The sequence below is a fragment of the Ischnura elegans genome, chromosome 4 (genome assembly GCF_921293095.1).
Source record: "Ischnura elegans chromosome 4, ioIscEleg1.1, whole genome shotgun sequence".
In the NCBI taxonomy this organism is placed as follows: Eukaryota; Metazoa; Arthropoda; class Insecta; order Odonata; family Coenagrionidae; genus Ischnura; species Ischnura elegans.
Genome location: NC_060249.1, coordinates 63,682,313 through 63,704,843, shown reverse-complemented (window position 1 = coordinate 63,704,843; position 22,531 = coordinate 63,682,313). Strand labels below are relative to the sequence as shown.

Sequence of the window (22,531 nt, the reverse complement as noted above, 5' to 3'; positions counted from 1 at the left end):
TTGTGACACAATTCTCTCAACGTTCTCACCTTCCGTGAAGGAATGGTTGAATCCAGCCACGTTGGCGAAGAACCGATCCGCTAGCCGCAGTCTCATGAACTGTTCACCAAGGATACAGCTCGTGGTTGGCCCTAACATCCCACCATCAACTTTATTCTCCTGAAGAATTCCAACCGCTAGGTCCACATCTTCTGGAGATTTGTAAACCGCCTGAAGGCGACTTAGTGCCTGTTAAAGGGAGAATATTTTTAATGCCTAATATTTTGATAGATCATGGTTAGGTGTCATTTATCGATGGCCGTATGCTTATTTATATTGTAGTGTTACAGTATTTTCTTCCTACTATGATAAGAGCTTGAAAAAAAAGTTTTCAATCAATGGTTGATGTCTCCTTACTATCTACCGATTCGATCGATGGATTTTTCTTCCTCATAGGAAAATCCACTAGGATTGGTAGAAAATTAATTGCATATGTATGCTTGGTTTCGCTAATAGTAGGGCCTCCTTCGCTTCTATAGCGTTGGGGTGTTTTTCCCTCGTCCCCTTCCTTCCGCTCCTATCCCTTCCCAGAGGCGTCGGCGGGCTCCCATCATGGCGGATCCTCTATCCTTTTTCCTACCTCTCCAGCCCCTCCCCGGGTGATCGGGCGTATAAGCCACGGGCTTGGCTCCCGGCCCCGGTGCGTTGTACCCTTAAGAGGGTTCACCTAGAACCCTCATAGTCTCTGTCTCCTTACTCTTTTGTTATCACCAATGAAACATCAAAATGTTAATGCTACGAGGTAAAATTCTGCAATGCATTATACATTTCAATCTCTCATTCGGGGATAGAATGAAATTAAAATAAAGAATCTAAGTTTGCCGTAATGTAAAATATTGTTACATAAACTTCACTTAAACTCAGGGCTTAATTTAGAAAGATGTTTTTCCGCATATCATCCATTATTTTTATGGTTTGGTGAATGAAATTTCTAATTCCACTCAGAATAAACAAATACATATCGTGTTAATACAGCCGTATTTTCAAAACTACGAGACGTTAAAAAAGCAAGATTCTTGATTTTTTGATTTGGTTTCACCGAAATGTAGAAATTCGCTGCAAACGTGGGATGGATATTGATTGGATAATATTATCAATGAGCGAATGTATATTTCATTTTTTTGGTGCTAAAATGACGTGAATGTGTGATTATTTTTACGAAGCCTATACATTTTTTCGAACTAAAAATTTTGGCGTGTGATCGTGAATCATTTTTGTCAAAATGATAGCTCCATAACTATTTGATTCATAAATTTTGTATGCTCTCATTCAGCATAGAGTTACTTCATAATTCGAATGAAAGTACAGAATAGAGTGAAGTTAAGGTCTTACCTGATCACTCATTACATCATCGAATCCTTGGAAGTAAACTGCTCTGTCCATTCCGCAGTACTCTCGTGCATCGTTATATGAGCTTATCCCCAAATCTCGACCCACCTGAATATCTACGGCTATCTGGTCCATTCCCGTTTTCATCATGGAGTCGAGTATAATTTCTCGCTCGATCAACTGAAATAAATCGCAAAAGTTGAAAATATGTGTCAAAAAGAGAAGGGAGTTGCGAATTTTAAAGGTATTTTTTCTCATTGCATTCTTAATGCAAAAGTTTTGTATTCCATATCATGCCATTAGTAAAAGAACCAAGCATCATTCTTTGAGAAATGTGTATACGAGGTTAAAACATGAGTAGAGATTGATTTGTGATTTTTTATGCTGGGGTATCATATAGGGATAAGTCTTTTATTATCCGAAATTAACGTCAGGTAGATGTATCCACTCAATTTGCGGTATATTCTCCAAAACAACAACCTTTTCTAACCCCCTTCTACATGTGAAAATAGCTAGCACATTGCAGTAGCATTGGATATCCAGAGAATAAATAGGCTATCAGGTAATAAATGTTTAAAATCAGTTTAGATATAAAGCTGCCCAGCATAAATTTATTTTTGGTATTTTAATCATATTATTGGAAAATATGGGTTGATCACTACATTCAATTGTATTTTATTATTCAATGGTATTATATTACTAGTTTGCCTAAGTTTTCGCATGGGACAATTTTACGAGTGTGCTCTATATTTTTGCTTTTAGTTAATCGGAAAAATCAACGAGAGAGCCGTGTAGAGAATTCTGCGAGATTCAACCGTTTAGCTCTTAGGAAGCATTTTATCAACGCTGAGTGATTTTAATGGATTATTTGGATTCACTTATAGCTTTTATTGTCACATATCCTCTAGGTGTTGGTAATGCCTATGCATTTGATTCCACAGTGTACTTCATACCTCTTTGGCGAAGTGGCGATCAAAGGACTGCGATGGCTGTCCCGTGAGTCCTCTCAACGCTGACTCCAAGGTGCTCTGTTCCTCCAGGACGGAGTTGTGGTTCTTACCATCCAATAATTCCAACTCTGCCTGATTGAAGCGACCCTCGTTCTGGAGTCTAGTGTTGAAAAGTTATTTGTTATTTGATAAGCCGATTTTATTCATGGATACAGTTAATCGTGGAAAAAATATTTGTAGCATATGTTGCTGGAAGGACCTCAAAAGCAAGAGTGATGGAAAGTACATCATTCATCATCAAGTACATCAACTGCCCACATCTCAAATGCACGGCGATAGTATGGTGTATATTGCAAAAATTTAAATTTGTCAATTTTGTACATTACAGTAGGAAGCGGCGCGATTCGCCAAAATTTGCTTCGGGCGAACACACAGCCCTACACGGTTTTTCGAGTTTAAGTGTTTTTACCTAAGAGTATTCTATTGGTAAGCGAGATAAACTCGGAAGCTATGAGCCATGGTCAGTTGACTTAGGGAATTAACTGGTAATTAATAGTTAATTTAAGAAATAGAATATTTTATTAGCATCATAAAATTGCACAAAATATCGAGGTCCTACAGGCAAGGTAATAGAACAGAGATATTTTGCCGAACGTACAGGTGTTGAAGAACGTATTTCCTAACAGAAAAGGAGGGATTTCAATAAATGCTAGGTTCATTTCCGGCTGTCAAATCTCTCCTCTCTGCTCTCCTAAATGTGCGTGGTATTCTCGCAATTGTTTACGGCTGGTGCCCTCACGACTCCCGCTGCCTGCATATCGAGGCGGCTAACGGTGTATTTTGTTGATATATATTTGTTCTTTTGGAAGACATAGTATCTGGCCTATAGAGGATTTTTCGGATCATATTTGTTGGAGTTTTCTTTTCATCTTTCGGTTCCATACGATTCATATTGGTGTAATATTCCGGTAAAAACAGTTGCTTTTGAGTTCACAGATCCAGGTCAAGCATGTCGCCCCACGTGCGCGGCAAGATTGAGTTTAGTCCGTGTGCGATTAACTGGGGGCTTAAACCGTATTCAAAATCCCATCATTCCGATTATTCCTAAGCGCTCGCTCATTGGTTATCTAATTAGAAATAACTTGAACCTTAAACCAAACTGCGGGCATTTGCTTGCCGTTCAAATTGCTGTACAAAATTGGGATTAACGCTACAAAATTTCTGACACTCTTTTCAAGAGGGGATTATTTCGTACGTGTATTTCTAGAGATTCACTTATTTAATTCCTCTGCCTGCATATTGGTGAGGGCATAAACTCACCTTATCTTACTGGGGAGTAGAGAGGAGATGACAGGCGATATGACTGCTGCGAACTCACTCAGAGCCTCCGCTGATACGTCTTCATCGTAGGCATGACTCATATTTTTGAAGCTCAATCCAAGTCTATCCATGATTTTATTTCCTAATGAGAGAACAATATAAAATATATTTGATGTGTGTTGAAATAGTTTTAACGGGCAATTATGGTATTCTCACTCCTCTCACGAAATTAGAAAATATTTTCAGCGAGAATAGAGGTCTTAGAAAAGTATTATCCGGTGGCAGAGAATTTTTGAGATTATCTAATTACTACCCCGGACATGAAATGGAACTCTTAAAACTCCCCAATATGAATATTTTTGTTTTACTGACAATATTATTCAGTCACATAATTTAATAGCCACATTTTATTCCAGAAATCTATCATGAAAAATTCAAACGTTACAAATGGTAATAGACGTAAGCTTTGGCCAGTTACGCAAAATCTTTTGAGCTTGGATGAATTTCCATGGGGAATAATTGCCCTGATCTGGGAATCCAGCCATTGACCTTTGGCTTTTTATGACACTGTACAGAACACAACGCTATCCCGTTCTTTCTTTCTCGCGACTTTGGCCTTCCAAGCAGCCACAACTGAAATTTGAACCATTCCATGAGAAACTCCGTGGGCGGTTTAATCGGGCGGTAATGCGGTGTTTAAATCAAGCTTGACCTGTGAACAGCGGTGAAAATCGCATTTATTCGCATGAGAAACAAGGAAAGGTCCGTGGTTTGATTCCCGGTTCAGGAAAAATGTTTTTCATAGTAATTAATGTGAACCTCACTGCCGTTCACGCGGCAGGTTTGAAATAAACCGTGTATTTAACATAGGTTATGTTTTATTCGCACGGGGATTTTGATTATTTAATGACTTCCTCTGTGTATGCAGGCAGTATTCTTACGAATAATCTCGTGATTTATACATATTTTATTGTTTATAAACATTTAAAAAGCTATTCTAAATTGTATTTAGATATTTAATTTAGTGGAAAATTTCAAAGATCGGAGATATGTACTCACCGAGTAGCGAAGGCAAAGCCTCGTTGTAGGTGAAATGGTGGTAGACGGCTATAGTGATTTTCCTTGCTTCGTGATACAGTTCGTCATCAGACCATTTGGAGTTTATGCTGGAAAGTTTGTCGGCTATTCCGTTATGCAGGCGAACAAACAGCGTTTGTAAGGCAGCCAAGCTAATTATCTGGTTCACCTTTGGATTGGCTTTATAAAGAGAAGACAAGATGAATGTTAGGTGTAAAGTAATTAGTAAATGTAACTCATGGTAAGCGACTTTGCCCATGAAATCATTTCACTGTTTTCACTCTGACTCCGTCGAAGTAGAGTTCACTGAGGAACGAATTCTTCCCATAAAATTCCACTATTTTTGTTAGGTAGTATTTGCATTTAAATCAATAAATCAATGCAAGAGGAAGTTCTCGGTAGTGGAGTAGAAGGGGAAAATTCTTGTGAATGTAAGTAGGAGACTGAGGGTCTGTTTGCAACGAGTATTGGGCAGGGATGGTACCAATGCTGAAATCCACGCTTGGGGCAAGAGGTGAGTAGGAGGAAGAGGGATTTATGGATAGAACGGAATGGAAGATGCCCTATTCTGAATGTAAAGATGAAGTTTAATTTAGGTTGGGGAACAGGCCGGGTTGATTGGCCTTATTATCATTGTGAACCTGCCTTAAGATTACATTCCGGTCAATCAATGCAATAACATTCATTATATTCCGATTGATTTCAGCGTTAAATTATTTTTTCAACTTCGTTCAGCAATCCAATGTTTTTACTATTTTGATTTTAAAGCGTTGAAAGAATAAGTCAACAAAATTTCGACATGATGTCATGTTTCAAACTTATTGGTGCGAATGAAGTCGGCATGCATAAATTATTGCTCATTGAAATGTTCACCATATCTATAGGATGTTAGCACCATGATAAATGATTTTACGAGCTGAGTTACTCATTGACCGCGTTATTGAGCCATCAAATGAATATTAATAAGAATTTGTACCGATTAGTCCATAGTAGTTCATTATGGCAAGCCACACATCACTGGTCAACAATCCTAAGATTGGTTTGACGCAGCTCTCCACTCACAATCAGTTCTTCTATCAACTAATCTTTTCACACCTACGTATTTCTTCTCTCTCACACCCTTCTATACATGTTCCATGCATTTTGTTCGAGGTTTTCCCTTTCCGTTCTTGCCTTCCGCTTGTCTTCATCAAGCCATCGTGTCTCAAGACGTGGCCTCTAAGATTATTCGTCTTCTTGTTAAGGTTTTCATGTGACTTCTCATCTCTCCCATCTCTCTCTTTTATTTGGGCACCGGTCTTAAAGATGTAAAAAAATGGAATAACATGAGTAACCTTGTCGTGGTGGAAAGGCAAGAGCGTTCCTATGACCCCTGGAGCTGCGCTGGCGAGATTAATTTGCAATTATTCCTGGTAGGGCCACCCATGCCAGATAGGTCGGAGGGTAGGCTCGCCAACCGTCAGGCCGACTTTTTCAGTGAAGGGAGGAAGGACACAAGTTTCGAAATCGGTCGAGGTATCCGGGACCCTTAATGTCTAGAGTGAAATTGTTAATTAGATAAGATGTTCAAAATTCTACCCATTCATTAGCATGTAACGACATCACGTAATTTTCGTTATCCATTCAAAGAAGAGTGTTTTCAAATGTTTATAAGTGTGTAATAGCATTCTTTCACATCACCTGATAGGTAGCAGTAGGAGTTTTCGTTGCTTGCTCCGCAAACCTCCTCTGCGTTCTCCACTGTTGGCAAGAATGACTGCCTTCTCCTCCCACCAGATGGAACCAACCTCGTCTTCATATGGCCCTTCTCAAAAGCCCTCAGTTTCTTGTTCTCGTTTTCACTGGAGCCGTAGACGACGGAGAGATCCAAGTACGACGGTCTCAGGTTTATCTGCTCATCATCGAAACAGAAAAGGTAAAATAAATTCAGAAAGAATAGTTTTTTTGTTCGACCATCCTGAAACATTTATTCTCACCCTTAGACTTAACCTATTTCCACCCACCGTAGCCATATGGCTACATCCTACCATTCTGATCATACGAGGAAGTTGAAAAAAGTCCGCACTCTATTTTGTAGTCGAATTGTCGCAAATATTGTTGAAGCTCGCATTAAGTAAATCCAATTATTAGTTGTTTTTTAAAACCGATCGAAATGTGGCCACTGACGGAAAGAGACGGTTGCTAAAAGGAAATTCAATATGTTTGCTTAATGCCTTTAAATTAGAGGCAAATATCATAAAAGTAGGCCGGATATTGTGTTGTATAGATTATTTTAACTTTCTTTCATCCAATAATATGCTTTCCCTGAATATTCATCCTTTGTATCACGGTCAAGTCGTATAAGTTGAACTACACTAGATTCTGACCTCGTTACCACTCAGCGTAGCAATGAGGCTACGAGTCATTTTGAATACGAATCATTTTGAAGAAAAAAGTTGATGTATTATTGAATTATTTCACTGCATTACTCAAGAAGACCATAGAATAAATATTTCACAGTCGCAAGCTGATAGTTTTATGGGCGGTAATGTACTAATCACATCTGTTCTGTAGTTGGGCCGGTACGGCGTACCCCCTAATATCCAAACTCGTTATAAGCGTACCGTTAAACTACCATTTTAAATCTGTAATAAATAGCCCTACTGTAAATTTTCCAATAGATTTCAGAAAGAAAAATCGGAAATGATTGTCCAGAGTTATCTCGGGGCACAACTTGGAACTAATATAAGAGTAGGAGCATGGTCGTACTCAGGGGGGGGGGGCAGGAGGGGGCAGCTGCCCCCTAGAAGCAAAAATAGAATCGAAGTCTGTAACGGAAAAAAGAACTGGATTGAAACGAAAGTTTTCTACAAATTTTCTTTTAACCCATGAAAAATGATATTAGAATAAGGCATATAACTAATTTTTTTTCTAGCAAACAATTTTATAAATCAAGCACAGTTATAATTTTCTAAAAATGTTGGTTTAATTCACCTTTTCCGTTGAAAAATGTTAATACTTGAACGACCATGGCTTCCCTCCCCTAGTTTTGATCCTGGGAGTAGGATTTATACATTTCAATCGCGCCCGGATGTATAATACATGTTCAGGTGCTGTCAAATTTTAGTGAGTACCGCCTAAATTTTTTTCCCGACAACAGCACTGAATCACATGAAAGTCCAGGGGAAACATTAGGTTGGACTGGGAGTATAACCACCGACCTTCGGCTCTCCGAGCCTCTGCTCTATGCACGTACACTTCCGGTATATTAATACACATGGCTTTTTCCAATTAATAAAATGTGGAACACAAGGCATCTACTAAGGTAAGATATTAAAAAAATTAATTAATTTTTTGATTCAACTCGAAGGTTAGTTTGGATAACTGAAGGTAGAGATCTCTCAGACTTAGCCTCAGGCTAGTTAATTTCACATTTTCAGGATAGGTGCTAATTCATTTAAATTATTTTTAAAGACTTACAGAACCTAAATAACACAGTGATCTACGAAGTTCTCCGAATATCCAAAACCTCATTGTCTCAATCCCATTCCAGATTAACTTTTTTCCTATTGAAATTTATATGAATTTAAACGATATCACTCGATAGGTTTAATATATTTTACTTAGAATTACAATACTTTCTTCCTGGACCATCACCCAGATTCTAAGGGGCTCTTGCATCTGGTAAACAAAAACGTTACTGGGTATTTTAGTTCCAAATAAACGCCGAAAAAGTAACAATGTAACAAGTATTGATAATTTTGCCCGGTTTTCACTCATCTTATGCATATTCGTCCCGTTGAGGTATTAGTTTAATGGGCATGACCTGGGGTGTAAATATTTTAAGACTGTCACTTATTAACGTAGCCAGTCTTAACATTATGTCATTGTAGTTAATTTGTTTTCATTTACAAATGGCAGAGCTAGCATGAGTTGTATTGTCCCAAGTAAAATGTGTACATATCATGTAATCAAATAGCAATTGACGTCTAATTTTTTTAATCAATTCGAATTAATTTTATACCACGTAATGACATTATTTTGGATCGTTGATTTTGGGAAGGTTTTATTCCCCTAATAATTCGAATTTGAGTATCTTCAGGAGTGAATTGGAAATGGAATTAGACTATTATATTTGAACGCGTAAAAAGAAATCTTACATTATGTCAAACGAATGAAGTGTGACGATACAAAATGAAAAATGAACTTATTTCTTAAAAATGAGATATAAATACCTATAAAATAATATAAATAAATGTGTTCCATGCGTAAAATTTCTCATCACATTATTTCTTCCTTCATAATTAAGCATCCTTTTATTTATTAATGAGTGAGTATTTTTTTACGTTTGGGAGTCATTTAGAGAGATTGATTAGTGAGTACCCATGAGTTTCATAAAATAATAGTATTCGAAGAGGCATACTCACTTGCTGACTGGCTACTCCACTTTTAAGGCAAACAGGAGCGGTTTTACGCCTCTGATAGTTCAGACAGGTCTGCCCGAAGGTCGAGAAGAAGTTATCTGTCTCAGAAATTGGTATTGGTTGGCAATTATCCGGCAATAATTCCTCTGCAAGCATCCTGCCTTTCGGGTCGCAGCACAATTGGACATTCTTGCCAGCTTCCGAATGGAGAAAGTCAGATAATATTACATTGCACCTTCTATGGTCCAATTGACTACTAAACTTCCTTATATTAAATACACTCCAAGCACCTTCATAGGTGTGTGTTTTTTTACGAAAAATGACTGTGATTTACATTTGGAGGCATTTAAAGACACTGCGCAAAATTTTGAAGTACAATACATCTATTTTGAGCATCGGTCAGTGTTCCACATTGGAACACAGAAACTACAAAATCAAGAAAAAATTAACTTAAGACAACATTAAATGCACGAGACATTGAGGGCTGTTCAATTTTTGCTTGAAAGAACCCTGTATTTATTGCGAATGCCATTTTTTTCTCGTTGCAGTTTATTCAGGGATTTTATTCCCTGAATCCCTAATAATGGCTATGAAGTAATTATTACATAATAAAGCACCAGAAACACTTTATTTTTCCCAGAGAGCATGAAAGAATGACACTCAGCCCCACTTCGTAAGCGTGGCTTTGCATTGGAGTGTGTTGGATGAGTTTAAGTCTTGCTGCCGGTAAACTCCCATTAGACCGTGTAAGGCCATAAGATTATGGGGTGTGTTCCTACAGTGGGTTTTTTCACTGAAGGATGTTACTTCCTTCTTATGTTTTTTCCCATGAACAGAAATATTTTTTACACCAAACTTCCCCATTTACTAGTAGTGCACATTATAATTGTATTATTATAAGACCGGATTGCTGCTAATGAGCAATGGTTTCTTCAGAGCCGACAGACTTGTCTTTCGTACGCTTCCGAGTCTAAAAAAATTACCAATATATAGCGGGACTAATCGGGGTAAAAAAGGGAGTCTGATTCAAGACTTATAAAAGATATCGTTGATAGTGAACTGAATAAAGAGTAGTTAATTAAGTAATTAATTTTCGCAAAATGCTGCGGTTTTCGGCGAGTTAGCCCTGTTGCGAGATGATCTGGACAAAAGCAAATGCAGGCAAATCAATCGAAATCATGAGTTTTCTAGATCAACCGGTAACAGGGCAAACTCGCAGACAATCGAAACGCATTGCTCAGTGTGTAGTTTAAAAATGGTCCGTTCCCGACCTCTCGTCTCTCATGGTCAGTAATTTTGGTTCATACTGGCATCAGCTATCCTGGGTTAAAATTTTGTGACGTAATATTTCCCCATCCTGTGTAACTGTGACTATACCTACAATATTTTACTCATATCCTCACCAACTATGCGTAATATTTTTAGGAGATAATGGGCTAGAATAACTCCTTTGATACCTATAGCTCCGCATCTCATTGAGAAGAGTATAAGGTAATTTTTTTCTTGGACGACTTATTTTTTTATAATTTCACTTACCTTTTTTGCTCGTTGCAATCTCTTGTATATCATGTGACAAAAACATTAAATAGATGGGGTTGAGAAGTGTCCTCGTTGAATCGACGTAATCATTCGTCCCGAACACAGACACGGAAATAGATCTCACACTCGGCAATGTCGTATTCCCCACCACCGACTTGGCTATTTCATATTTTCCTAGGAATTAATGTACAAAAGAAATGCAATCAGGTTTAACGTCGACCGAAAGGGAAGGTATCATTGTCAACACACTTTAATGACCATGGTAGGCTGACACACAAGGCAATAATCTGCATAGCGTTTCCGTTGGCCTTTTAGAATTGACTGTTTTAAGGGTGTATTCTGCACCTAAACGAAATTTCAAGACTTACCGTCACTGTACCTGGCGATCAATACTCTCTTGAACATGGTATCGGCCACTCCATTACCACTGTGTTTCAGGTTGTTGCAGGTACCATCATAGCTCTGGATAGTGGAGGATGGGCACTTACATTCGACGTTGGTTGATGGGCACCTCTCCTTATAATATCTCGTAGCTTCCAAAGGCAATTCTGAAAAGAAACAAAGCCCCGTTGGGATTACGGAGAGGATTACTTTCATATACGAAAGTTTACCGTGTTATGTTCAAATATTTCAAATAGACTTGGGAATTAGTATTTTTAACCAACCCATTTTCTTAGTGACCCGACTTGAAGATTACTATGCGTAGGCGGGTGCCAAGACATGTAGAAGTAAATTTATTCATTCTATTCTCAAAGCTGGAATTATAATAGATCAAAAATGTAGAATATTTTTTTGTACAAATGTTTAACCAACCGTGAATAATAGTGCAATGATTATTGAAGGCTTCATATAAGTAAGCAAATAAATAGTTGTTACTAGATCAGGGTAGAATAATGATAGCTTTTAGCCAAAAATTGTCAATAGTGTAGTTAATTGTGATCGAGGACTCTTCCATTAATACAGAGGTATATTTCTAGTTTACGCGTATCCCTCTTGGTTTCGTCTCTTCCAAATGCATTGAGTCCTCAGTCTGCCTCTCAGGTTCACGCTTTATCCGAGTGCAACAATAAAAGAGAAACTATTCCTATTTAATGGTGATTTTATTTAACAGATTCATTCATTGCCATATTTGACATTAATAACCCTTTCTAACCCTGATAAGCTTTTTAAATTAAACTTCAAGATTTCTCATATGAAAATTGAAAATTTTCTACTCATTCATATGTATATTCTGTCAGCTTCTTGTGAGTATTTCGCCGAAAACTTTACGGCACAAAAGAACACTTAGCTTAAATCTTTCCCAAATAGAGTTGGAAACGTAAAGATTTTTGATATATTACATAGAAGTGCATTGGGTTATAATAGGATAAGAGGGAAGGTATGCTTCGTCGCATTCAAAGGTAAAATGGCGAGATGGACATTTAATTCAACCTTAAATTGTTATCATGTAGGTTAATGTGCATTTAATATCCATATGTTGACTTCATTGGCTTAAGACACATACCTGAAGTGTCAACGACTCCAACTACAGCGTTAGGACGCTTGGTGGTTGAAGTACGCATTCTTGTTGTCCTGCTGGTGGTTGACCGTTGTGTGGTCGTAGATCTTCGTGTAGTGGACGTCTTGGAAGTAGTATCTGTTGTTGTTCGTGTAGTGGTACTTCGTGAAGTGGATGTTTTGGGTGTAGTATCTGTTGTTGTTCGTGTTGTGGTACTTCGTGAAGTGGATGTTTTGGGTGTAGTATCTGTTGTTGTTCGTGTTGTGGTTCTTCGTGAAGTGGATGTTTTGGGTGTAGTATCTGTTGTTGTTCGTGAAGTATTTGGTGTAGTACTCCTTGTTTTAGTTGTTCTTTTTGTTCGTCGTGTTCTTCTTTTCTTCGTCGTTGGTGTAGTAGGTGTTTTGGCAGAGGTTCGCGTCCTGGTAGCCGATGATCTTCTTGTAGTCATTTGTGTAGAAGTCCTCGGTCTCCTCGTTCTTTTAGTTCTTTTAGTTCTGCGTTTTCTTTTTTTCGTCGTCGGTGTAGTTGGCGTCGAGGCAGAGGTTGGCTTCGTTGTAGCCGATGATGTTCTTGTTGTCATTTGTGCAGTAGTCCTTGGCTTCCTTGTGCTTCTTGTTCTTTTTGTTCGTCGTGTTCTTCTTTTCTTCGTCGTTGGTGTAGTAGGTGTTTTGGCAGAGGTTCGCGTCCTGGTAGCCGATGATCTTCTTGTAGTCATTTGTGTAGAAGTCCTCGGTCTCCTCGTTCTTTTAGTTCTTTTAGTTCTGCGTTTTCTTTTTTTCGTCGTCGGTGTAGTTGGCGTCGAGGCAGAGGTTGGCTTCGTTGTAGCCGATGATGTTCTTGTTGTCATTTGTGCAGTAGTCCTTGGCTTCCTTGTGCTTCTTGTTCTTTTTGTTCGTCGTGTTCTTCTTTTCTTCGTCGTTGGTGTAGTAGGTGTTGTGGCAGAGGTTCGCGTCCTGGTAGCCGTTGATCTTCTTGTTGTCATTTGTGTAGTAGTTCTCGGTCTCCTCGTTCTTTTAGTTCTGCGTGTTCTTTTTTTCGTCGTCGGTGTAGTTGGCGTTGAGGCAGAGGTTGGCTTCGTTGCAGCCGATGATGTTCTTGTTGTCATTTGTGTAGTAGTCCTTGGCTTCCTTGTGCTTCTTGTTCTTTTTGTTCTTCGTGTTCTTCTTTTCTTCGTTGTCGGTGTAGTGGCTGTTGTGGTACGATTCGACGTTGTGGGTGGGGATGTTGTAGTTCCCAGTGATGTGGTCTTTCTTGGTCTTTTAGTTCGCCTTGTTTTCCTTGTACTTGATCTCGTCGTCCTTGGCCTCATTGTTGCTGTTGCTTGTGTTCTCCTTGTCGTTGCCGTCGGCTTTTTTGTCGTTAGTCTTGTTGTTATTTTTTTCCTTGGTCTGGGAGTATGTTTCCTCTTCCTCCTCCGTTTAGTCTTTCTTCGATTTTCTCGGTATTCATATGTGTCGTAATATTCATCAGAACAATCGCTTTCTGATGAGCTTTGCTCTATTTCACTTGAGTAGTCGTCTGATTCATATGATGACTGATCATAATCTGTGTAGGTAAATATTGGTGGGCGATCTTTGACTATCTTATATCCTGCTTTTTTACGGTTATTATCCCAAAAGAAACGCATGGGATCGAACTCGTTTGTTGCTAATCCTTCAGCTTTTTCTGAAACAAAAAAGAAATTGTGTTTGAAAATCTTTAATCCCTTCGTCTAACTTAAATATTATTCTTGTAATCAATTATTTCTAAATGGGCAAGGTGTATGAAATCCTCGATGGCACAGCAATTTCTGGAATTTTTCATTCCATTTCATTTTTTTGGCATCGTCCTTGAAAGTTTTACCTGCTTTATAGTATTCATTTCAAGTGTGTATCATAGAATACTCTGTACAGATTAAATCACTCGTTTATTGTTTACGACAATGTCCTGAACATATTCTATGTGATAATTGTCGTTGTCTGGGTACACCGAAGCTCTTACGTGAAAATTATAATTTTTTACTGTTTATATTTGGTATGCCCCATGTAGTTGAAGTGATGGACTTCTGGTGTACGTCACTTGCTTTCTCTGGTAACGTCGATCAATAAAGTTAGTGCTTGGCCCGCGGGAGTGCAGAGACCAGGGAAAATTTAATTCACGTGTGGAGGTGAATTGCTGAACAGAATGTCCATTATATATTCATAATATTAAAATCGGCCCTATATAGTTTTAAGCTTTAAACGTGGCTATGTACCTATCACTTTGGGTTTCTTATTCCGACTGCAATTAGGCGTCCCATGGTGAAAATGGTATAGAGCGTTAATACGATGTTACTGTTTGAAATACTTTAATATATTATATAAATGAATTATACTGATTTAACAATACATTTCGGCTCCAAAGGTTTTTCAGCAATCGTTTTCTTTAGCGATGCACTATCTCTGACGGCCATTGTATGCCCAATTTTTGACAATTAAGTTGACTAATACTTTTTTATCTATTTATTTCGTCAAGTAGTTATTCGACTGACGGATGCGGTGCTGCCTCCAGGCTATTTTATATTTGTAATTTCTTGGGCTTAATCTCGCCAAGATTTTTTTATTGACTTATTAGTGTAACGAGAAAGGTGTAATACCTTATACCCAATTCCGTGGCCAGATTTCGGTCGCAATTGTATTTTCCCTTCATGAATTCTACTTAGGAAAATGGCATAATTTGTTTTTTGTGATATTAGTGCATATATCGGATTTGGGCTTACATTTCTTAGAGCTCAACTAAGTAAAAATCCAATGTGATTATGTGACAGAAATTAACTTAAATATGTGATTCGTCTGATAACTGTGAAGCTGTAAAATTGGATTGAGATTTTAAAATGAATTAGTCAAAGTTTTATCCACAGTGTTGAAGGGAGAAGTTGAGATTTATGTGCATATTTTCTATATGCCGAAATTTTTATAATGGTGTAGATAAGTTAAATACCTTGGTTTAAAAGTGCGATGAATTTCGAAGTATTTCCGAAGGCTCACTTGGCTCTTTTATTCATGATCCCAATACAAAATGTTTTGCAACACATGGACATGATAATGCTATGTTTGCCGTGAGGCCTTAGTTATCTGGCAAAATAATATTAGTTTTGTATTTTTATGCTCGCACATATGAATTATTCCTGGTGATTGTATATGTTTGTGCCAATGGTTTATAGTTAAATTTTCAGGTACATACCTGTTAGATGAGATCTACTCCAATTAAAATGTCTGGAATCATTTTCGGACTCGGCGTGGGTTATCAGGATTAGAGCTCCCGTCAATACTAGTAATAGCCTGTGGATAATAAAAAGATATTTGTTATGTTGTCTTTCCAATCATTTATTTATTAGACCAAATCATTTAGTATTCCAATCTGCTCTGGGGAAAATGTCGCGCTTTCATTTTCTACCTTTCTCCTTTTATATTGTAGTCTTCTTCAGGGCGACGATAGTTTCCATGGATTTTACTGATACACTGGAGGAGGTTTTCTTTTATTAGCTGAAAGCGTTGTCGCTTCAGAAATGATTGGTGCCAATATCACCCGCCTGTATTCTGATTTTTTCCACGGCACCGCGAGTTTAAACTCATTCTCTGTTTAGTAATTATTTGTGCATTTTAAAGTTTTTCATTAGTATAAGTCCAAATAATTCGGGCTTTATGTGGTGTTAGTTTGACGTATTGAAATGAAATGAATTTGGACTTTTCCACATTAATTTAATTCGGAGGAATCGTTTCGGCCCACGAAGCTATCCTTCGGTACGAGTACACAGTTGACGTACCACTGTGTCTTGTACCAGAGGATGCATTGTGCGAGTGAAATTACTGCGCAGAAGTGCATATTGATTTCATATTTTAACTGGCCTTTCGTGTCAATCGAGGGAAGTGAAACTTCCCGCTGAGAACTTGTGCTTCTGTTCGGTGAATGATTTCGCCAGTTTAACAGTGGTCATGTTCGGCAAGTGCTGACGGAATGAGCAACGTAGTCAATAAAAATGAGTTCAACAGAATCAGGCTTCAATTGATGGAAGTTAGACATATTTAAATAAATAAAAGATCATAGCACTTTTCCACAAGAATTTTTAATGCGTACAACGCGTTTCGGCTCACTGATTCATCATCTGGTACAAGACACTTCAAAAAATTTAAAAATCCCTTTTATACCCTTAAGAAATGAGAGGGTAGGGGATTATTTGACATCTTTGAGGAAGGGGGTGGGAACGGGCGTACAGAGAAGAGACAGTGGGAAACGATACTACTACGGGATGTGGAGAACCCATGTTGGAAGGAGGACTCTAGTCATAACTGTAAAATGACGACACGTGGGGAAGAACCATAGAAAAACGGGAGGGAGGGGTGTTGAGAAGAGTGAAAAAAGGGGGGGTTAGGGTAAAAAGAGAGGCCGCGTGTCTTTAGGACACATAAACAAAAGGTAAATAAACCATTCGACTTGGCCCAAGGTCCCACGTTTAATTTTAACAGATAAAAGACTACGCGGTCGAAACCAAACACATGGTGCTCATTCTCTTGAAATTGATGCGCGTCTCGTGTCTTTGGTCTCGTGAATGTAAAAGTTAAACGTGTGACCGTGGGCCAACACAGGGAGGCTTATTTTCTTCTTTTTAGCTCGAGCAAAAACGTGGGTGTTGAAATTGATTTTTTATTTTTTTGCAACTTATTCCTCTCTATAGTTGAAATAAATCCGTGGTTTTTTACGTTATTTTTCCCGAGTGTAATTAATTTTTTTCTCTATCTTTTTTAAAATAAAAGTGACGCATGTTATTTTCTTTCTCTATATTAGGATTATGCCTTCATTTTAGAGCTTATTAACCCTCTAATATTAATCGAGGGAAGTAATTATATCCTCGATAATAAATTCTGTTAAGTTTATAATATATCTCACTCACTCAGGACTCACCCCGGGCATTTTTGTCCCCTATTAACGAGAATGGAAGCGTAATTAATAAAAAGAACCCGGCTGCAGCTGCCCAAAATTAGAGTGGAATAGTTATCCTGGAATTCTTTAATTGGCCACTATATGGTAGAACGGGGCACGGTTTCGTGGATTTTTTTCAATAAGTATTCTTATTTTTATGTCTTAACTCAGGAGAATTGACACATTGTGGTTTTATAAAGCAGCTAATAAAGTTAAAATTTGTGCATTCAGTTGTTGTAGTATTTGTGATTGTAAGCGCAAAATAAAATGTTTTTAGGTACCAGTCTGTTGCGTAAATTTGCCCGTTCCTTGGGAAAGTTTATTCAACAGCCTTAAATTAGATCTTTAAATTTTAGAAAATTAGTTATTTTAACATAACGTATTACCATCTATAAATAATGAAAATTTACTATCAAAAATATAAAGTTTTACTTCTCAAGTAAACAAAAATTTGAAATAGTTTTGCTGAAAAAGTTCGTTTATTCAATTGCTAATTGGAGCATAACGGCGACAGAAACTACTAAATTCCCCGTAGCATGTACAATTTTCAGAGTAAGTCATAAAAGGAATGGTAAATCGCAGGCTTTTGTTGAAGATAAACAGCAGAAAAAATATACAAGTACTTTACGCTTCACAAACAGACACTTTAATTCACTTACTGTGATTGTAGTGACTCCATTGGATGTGGCCTTTTTTTAGAACTCCATGTTTAATATTTATTTCTGAATATCACTCGAGGTACTTTTCCTATAGCGGTAAAAGTGTAAGAACATAGCATTGTCATCCAGTTCTGAGTTATCCTGAAAATTTCAGCGCTCTAGTTAATCAGGAAGTGGTAGAAATTTGGGTTGCAAGATTTTTCCCGGAAGGACAGACAAGAAAGCGATAATAATAAAACGTGGTAAAAAGTTACGCTGGTTGTGGGAACCTTAAAGAAGCTTCCTGTAATGTAACAATTGAAGAAAAAAATTGAAAATAACTATTGAAGAATTCCGTACGTCAGAAACTGTATACCTCGAATTTAGTTGTGAAAAATGTCGCAAATTGCATCATGTTTTGGTGACACCGGATTTTACCCATTTGAGGAATCTCTAAATTCCAAGAAATATCAGTTCTCAGAGGAACTCAAATAAGGGATCAACCTCACGAGGTTTTTTATTCTTTGCTGCATCGGCTGTTTTAAAATCAACCCCAAACACATTAAAAGTCTACATATTCTCCGTTTACAGAAGCAAAATTCTGAAGCACAGAAATTCGGTCATGAAACACAGCTTTTGACTTGCCTTTCCATAGTTGCTTAGCCCCTCTTGCGGGTCACAGCTCATTGACTGCAGGGAAAGAATACTCATCGGGCGCTGGTGGTGTCCTCCTTTAACAATGACCGACAATTTTCCGGCATTCTAACCTTATATAGCATTTGCTTATGCACTCGCATATATTCTCGCATGAAATCCGCAGTCGTTACGACACCCTGAGGTAATTCCCTCCCCCCAATTTCCGGAATATATTTATGGGACTGTTGACAAGTAAACTTACTCCAAGCTATCTTACCGGTTTACAGATCCCCCTATCGACAAATTTACGAGAAGTTTGAAGTACATTTATTAGTTTCACCTGGCACCCTAAATTTTTCGTTAATGAATTAGCGTGCAAACAACTGAATAATCACTTTTGCTCGATGCATATTTAATGAGTAACCACTTATTACCGCTAATAATCTCAGTGTGGTTAACCTATATGTCTTTTGTATTCTAAAAGTAGCCTAGATACCGTGTCTTCATTTCTTTACATTTGTCGACGGGAAAAACACTCAGAGGGGAGCTAAAATGTAGTGAACTCAATGGGTCTCCCATAACCTGACCATTACTTACATCATTCGGACTGTCTTTCATTCTTCTCGCCTTTCTAACTGGGGTATTTCTTGCTATTTTTTAATCAGCTGCGGAAATGGTTCGAAAAGATAAATATGGTTGAGAATCAAACAAAATTGTTGGAATAAGTTCAACAGATGCTGGCTTCAAATGGAGGAAGGTAGGCATACTTAAATAAATGAAAGATTGTAGCACTTTTCCACAAAATTTTTTACTGCGTAAAACGCGTTACGGCTCACAGAGCCACTTGGACTTCAACCAGATGATGGCTGTGTGAGCCGAAACGAGTTGTACGCAATAAAATTTTTTGTAGAAAAGTGCTACAATCATTTATTTATTTAAATATTGTTAGAGTTCTTATGATTTTCCTTTTTGAGTAGGGTGTTGGATTTAAATATTAGGATTTTTTAAGTTTTCTCCCATAGAATCTCTTTTAGTGAAAGTGTTTTAGGTGATTAATTGTTTTTTCTACATTTATGGAAGATATCTTACAATTTACCAGGAAAAAAATAGAAAACAATGGCTTATTTTATTCCTCTTTAAGAATTGGTTCTTTTATTTTACTTTTCATATGAATAAGTATGTTGGGTAAATCCTTAATGGGATTCCCAACGGGTTAAATTATCCATTTTATCCAACGTTAAAATATCCGACTTGGGGCTCATCCTGCTGAATGTCATTTTATTTAATCCGGTGAGAATCCCGAGAAGAGTTTACCCATATCCGTCACCGGTAAATGATCAAATCATTTTTCAATATCCATGTGCTTCTGTTGTTTTTATCACGTCTTATGTCCGAGGTGCATTCAAGTTTTTTAAATTCCGATTTTGTATCTCCAGAGTGGAAAGAAATTGAAACGCGGAATGGTTTTAAAATGAGCGTGCACATTTCATCAACACCCCACAGAGATGGTAGCACTGTATGACGGTCAGAAATGTTTCGGCAGCATCTAGATTGAGAACTATTTTCCTTACTTGAAATGTTTACGGCATTTTCCTTGCACGAGTTGCGTGCAATATTTGCTTTCTGCATTTCCGTGGTGCGAAATAGATTGAATTTCATCGAAAGTTGAAGGAGACTTGTGGTGATGCAGTTATGGATGCATCGTGAGTGGGTGCGACAGTTTAATGAAGGCAGGACAACTTGTGAAATCAAACCAAAAGTCTCGACCTCGCAAAAGCCGGTCTAACACTATGGTGGAGCGAGGGGACAGTTATTTTGGAGGATCACCGGAAAACTGTGGAAGAGATCTACTTCAGTGTTGGCAATTCCGTGGGTTCATTACTCAAAGTCCTGCATGATGATCTAAAAATGCACTGTAACTAACAATGCTTTGTTAAAAAAGCTGAAACAACTCCAGGGAAAGGCTGCGCGCGTGCTATTTCACCAAGACATCACACCCATACATCAAGCTAACGTTACGCAAGAATTTCTTCCTGGAAACAGCTTTGTATTGATTTCTCATGCTACCTACTCACATGATATGGCTCCTACTGACTTTTGGCCGTTTGCAACAAATAAAGACCTTGTTCGCGGCCGCACATTTATCAGCCGTGCTGCTATTGTTTCAGCGTTTTTCCAAAACAGACTCCTTCATGGAAAATTGCGGAGCGCAGCCCAGTCGGATTAGCATGATACCACTATCGAAATTATGCTATTATTAATTTTGGTAATATAGCGTTTATGTAATATATATTCTCATGTGTCGCAGAGAAAGGAGACATTATTGAGACAATAATTGGAAAACAATTTTTATTACTAGTTATTACGAACTGAATCATTAACCAGTGAAAAGACAACAGAATTTTGCGTTAAAATAGTTATTTATTACTTTGATTCGTTTCTAAACATTAAAATTTGGCCAAAAATGAACTTAGTTCAAACGGAATGAATTGATTAGTTTTCCTTAAGACCGTTTTGTTGCTAAGTAATTTTTGGTCGAAAGGCAAGTATTGGTAGTTTCTTAACCGACTGTGAAAGTCTATAATAATTTTTCTGTCGTAAACTGGTTGAGTATCTTTCTTTTAACGAAAAATGGCAATATTCCTCGGAATTAAAAAAAATCGGCCCATTTCAACTTACACACTTTATCGTAATCAGGACCTTATCATAATCATGATTTATTGTGCAAATTCACCTATATTCTGTAATTACAGGTATCAAGTGTGGAGCATGTTTGCTCTTATCTTTTTACTGGAGGAGCCCGGCCTAACATTATTTTAAGTCCACATTAAACGAAATTGGGAACTTCTATCTGTGGTTCTTGTATGGAAATGACAAATGCATATAAATGGCATACCGGTACTCATCTGGAGTACTTACTTTGGTAAGATAAGGGTGAACTTTAGGGTAATAAAGACTTTGCATAAGCGATTATGATAATTTTTCCATGGTTTTGGCCACGTTCTCTGCACTTGTTTCGCTCTTAGTATAACCTGTTGGCAGCCGTGGTGGCAAGGGAGCGGGCAGTATTCCAAAGTAGTCATAGAGATTGAGCTTTTAACGATCGCTAATTTGCTTTAATTTTGCAGTTAATTTACAAATGAGCTTTCATCGTCAACATTTTACGCATGTCACTCCACTTCTGTTTGACGACGCAGAGTGGGTTGAAATCGAAAAAAGCTGGACAAAAGCTCGAAAATGGTTTTTCTGAGTATGGAAGTTGAAACTTTGCACAGATGTTGCCAACACATTAGTGCATTTTTTGACCAAAAATGTTTTTCATAGGTTAATTTTTTATATAAAATACATAGTAGCCTCAAAGTTGAACAAATTTGGCGCAAATTGCCCGCTTTGAATTTTTTTCGAAATTCAGCATGTTTAAACTAATGTCACACCTTTAGTAGTAATTCAGTAGCAACAAAAATTTATAAAACTGTTAAACGGTTTGTAATCATCGATTACCTTTAACTTTCACGACTTAGTTTTTGTATTTGTGACCAATACGATACAAAATGGCGGACCCTGTTTTTCGTCGAATTTTTGTGTTCATGTAGGATTTTAAAAAAAGGATCACCGAGTTAGCTCTAGATATTTACACCACATATACAACAAAGTATATAGATTATGATAACCGGAAGTACAGCTGCGACCACCTGCGACGCCGAAATTAAGATCGATATTTCGAACGTGCGGCACCGCCCGGAGCTGGCTGCTGGCCACGGGAATTGCCGTACTCGATGGATGTTGGATATTGAATCATTTTAAGCAAATTTATCGTATAAAAGCTATGGTATATTATTACTACATTTATTTCCCTTTTCTTGTAACCTGATTTCTTTACTGTCTTGTAATATTTATCGTCGATGCAGTACAAAGTACTGCATCGACGTAGCTGCTGTACTTCCGGTTATCATAATCTATATACTTTGTTGTATATGTGGTGCAAATATCTAGAGGTAACTCGGTGATCCTTTTTTTAAAATCCTACATAAACACAAAAATTCGACGAAAAACAGGGTCCGCCATTTTGTATCGTACAGCAGCTACGTCGATGCAGTACTTTGTACTGCATCGACGATAAATATTACAAGACAGTAAAGAAATCAGGTTACAAGAAAAGGGAAA

The 22,531-nt window shown here is 37.7% G+C and overlaps 1 protein-coding gene across 1 annotated transcript; it reads right to left on the bottom strand.

Moving 5' to 3' along the window:
• Positions 1 to 1,359: 1,359 nt before the first annotated feature.
• LOC124158161 (peroxidase-like) lies at positions 1,360 to 6,513 on the bottom strand. Its single transcript, XM_046533345.1, has 5 exons — positions 6,396 to 6,513; positions 4,698 to 4,895; positions 3,639 to 3,780; positions 2,322 to 2,478; positions 1,360 to 1,548 (listed from the first exon to the last, which is right to left on the bottom strand). Exons 1-5 carry the CDS (start codon positions 6,511 to 6,513, stop codon positions 1,360 to 1,362), a joined length of 804 nt encoding a protein of 267 aa, XP_046389301.1.
• Between the last annotated feature and the right edge of the window lie 16,018 nt (positions 6,514 to 22,531).

Excerpts from the sequence above, each read along its gene's own strand:
- LOC124158161 (XM_046533345.1), bottom strand. The coding sequence starts at position 6,513 with ATGAAGACGAGGTTGGTTCCATCTGGTGGGAGGAGAAGGCAGTCATTC. Across the intron at positions 3,781-4,697 it reads GGCTTTGCCTTCGCTACTCG|GAAATAAAATCATGGATAGA; the intron begins GTGAGTACATAT and ends TTCTCTCATTAG. Across the intron at positions 2,479-3,638 it reads CTACTCCCCAGTAAGATAAG|ACTCCAGAACGAGGGTCGCT; the intron begins GTGAGTTTATGC and ends TTTCAACACTAG.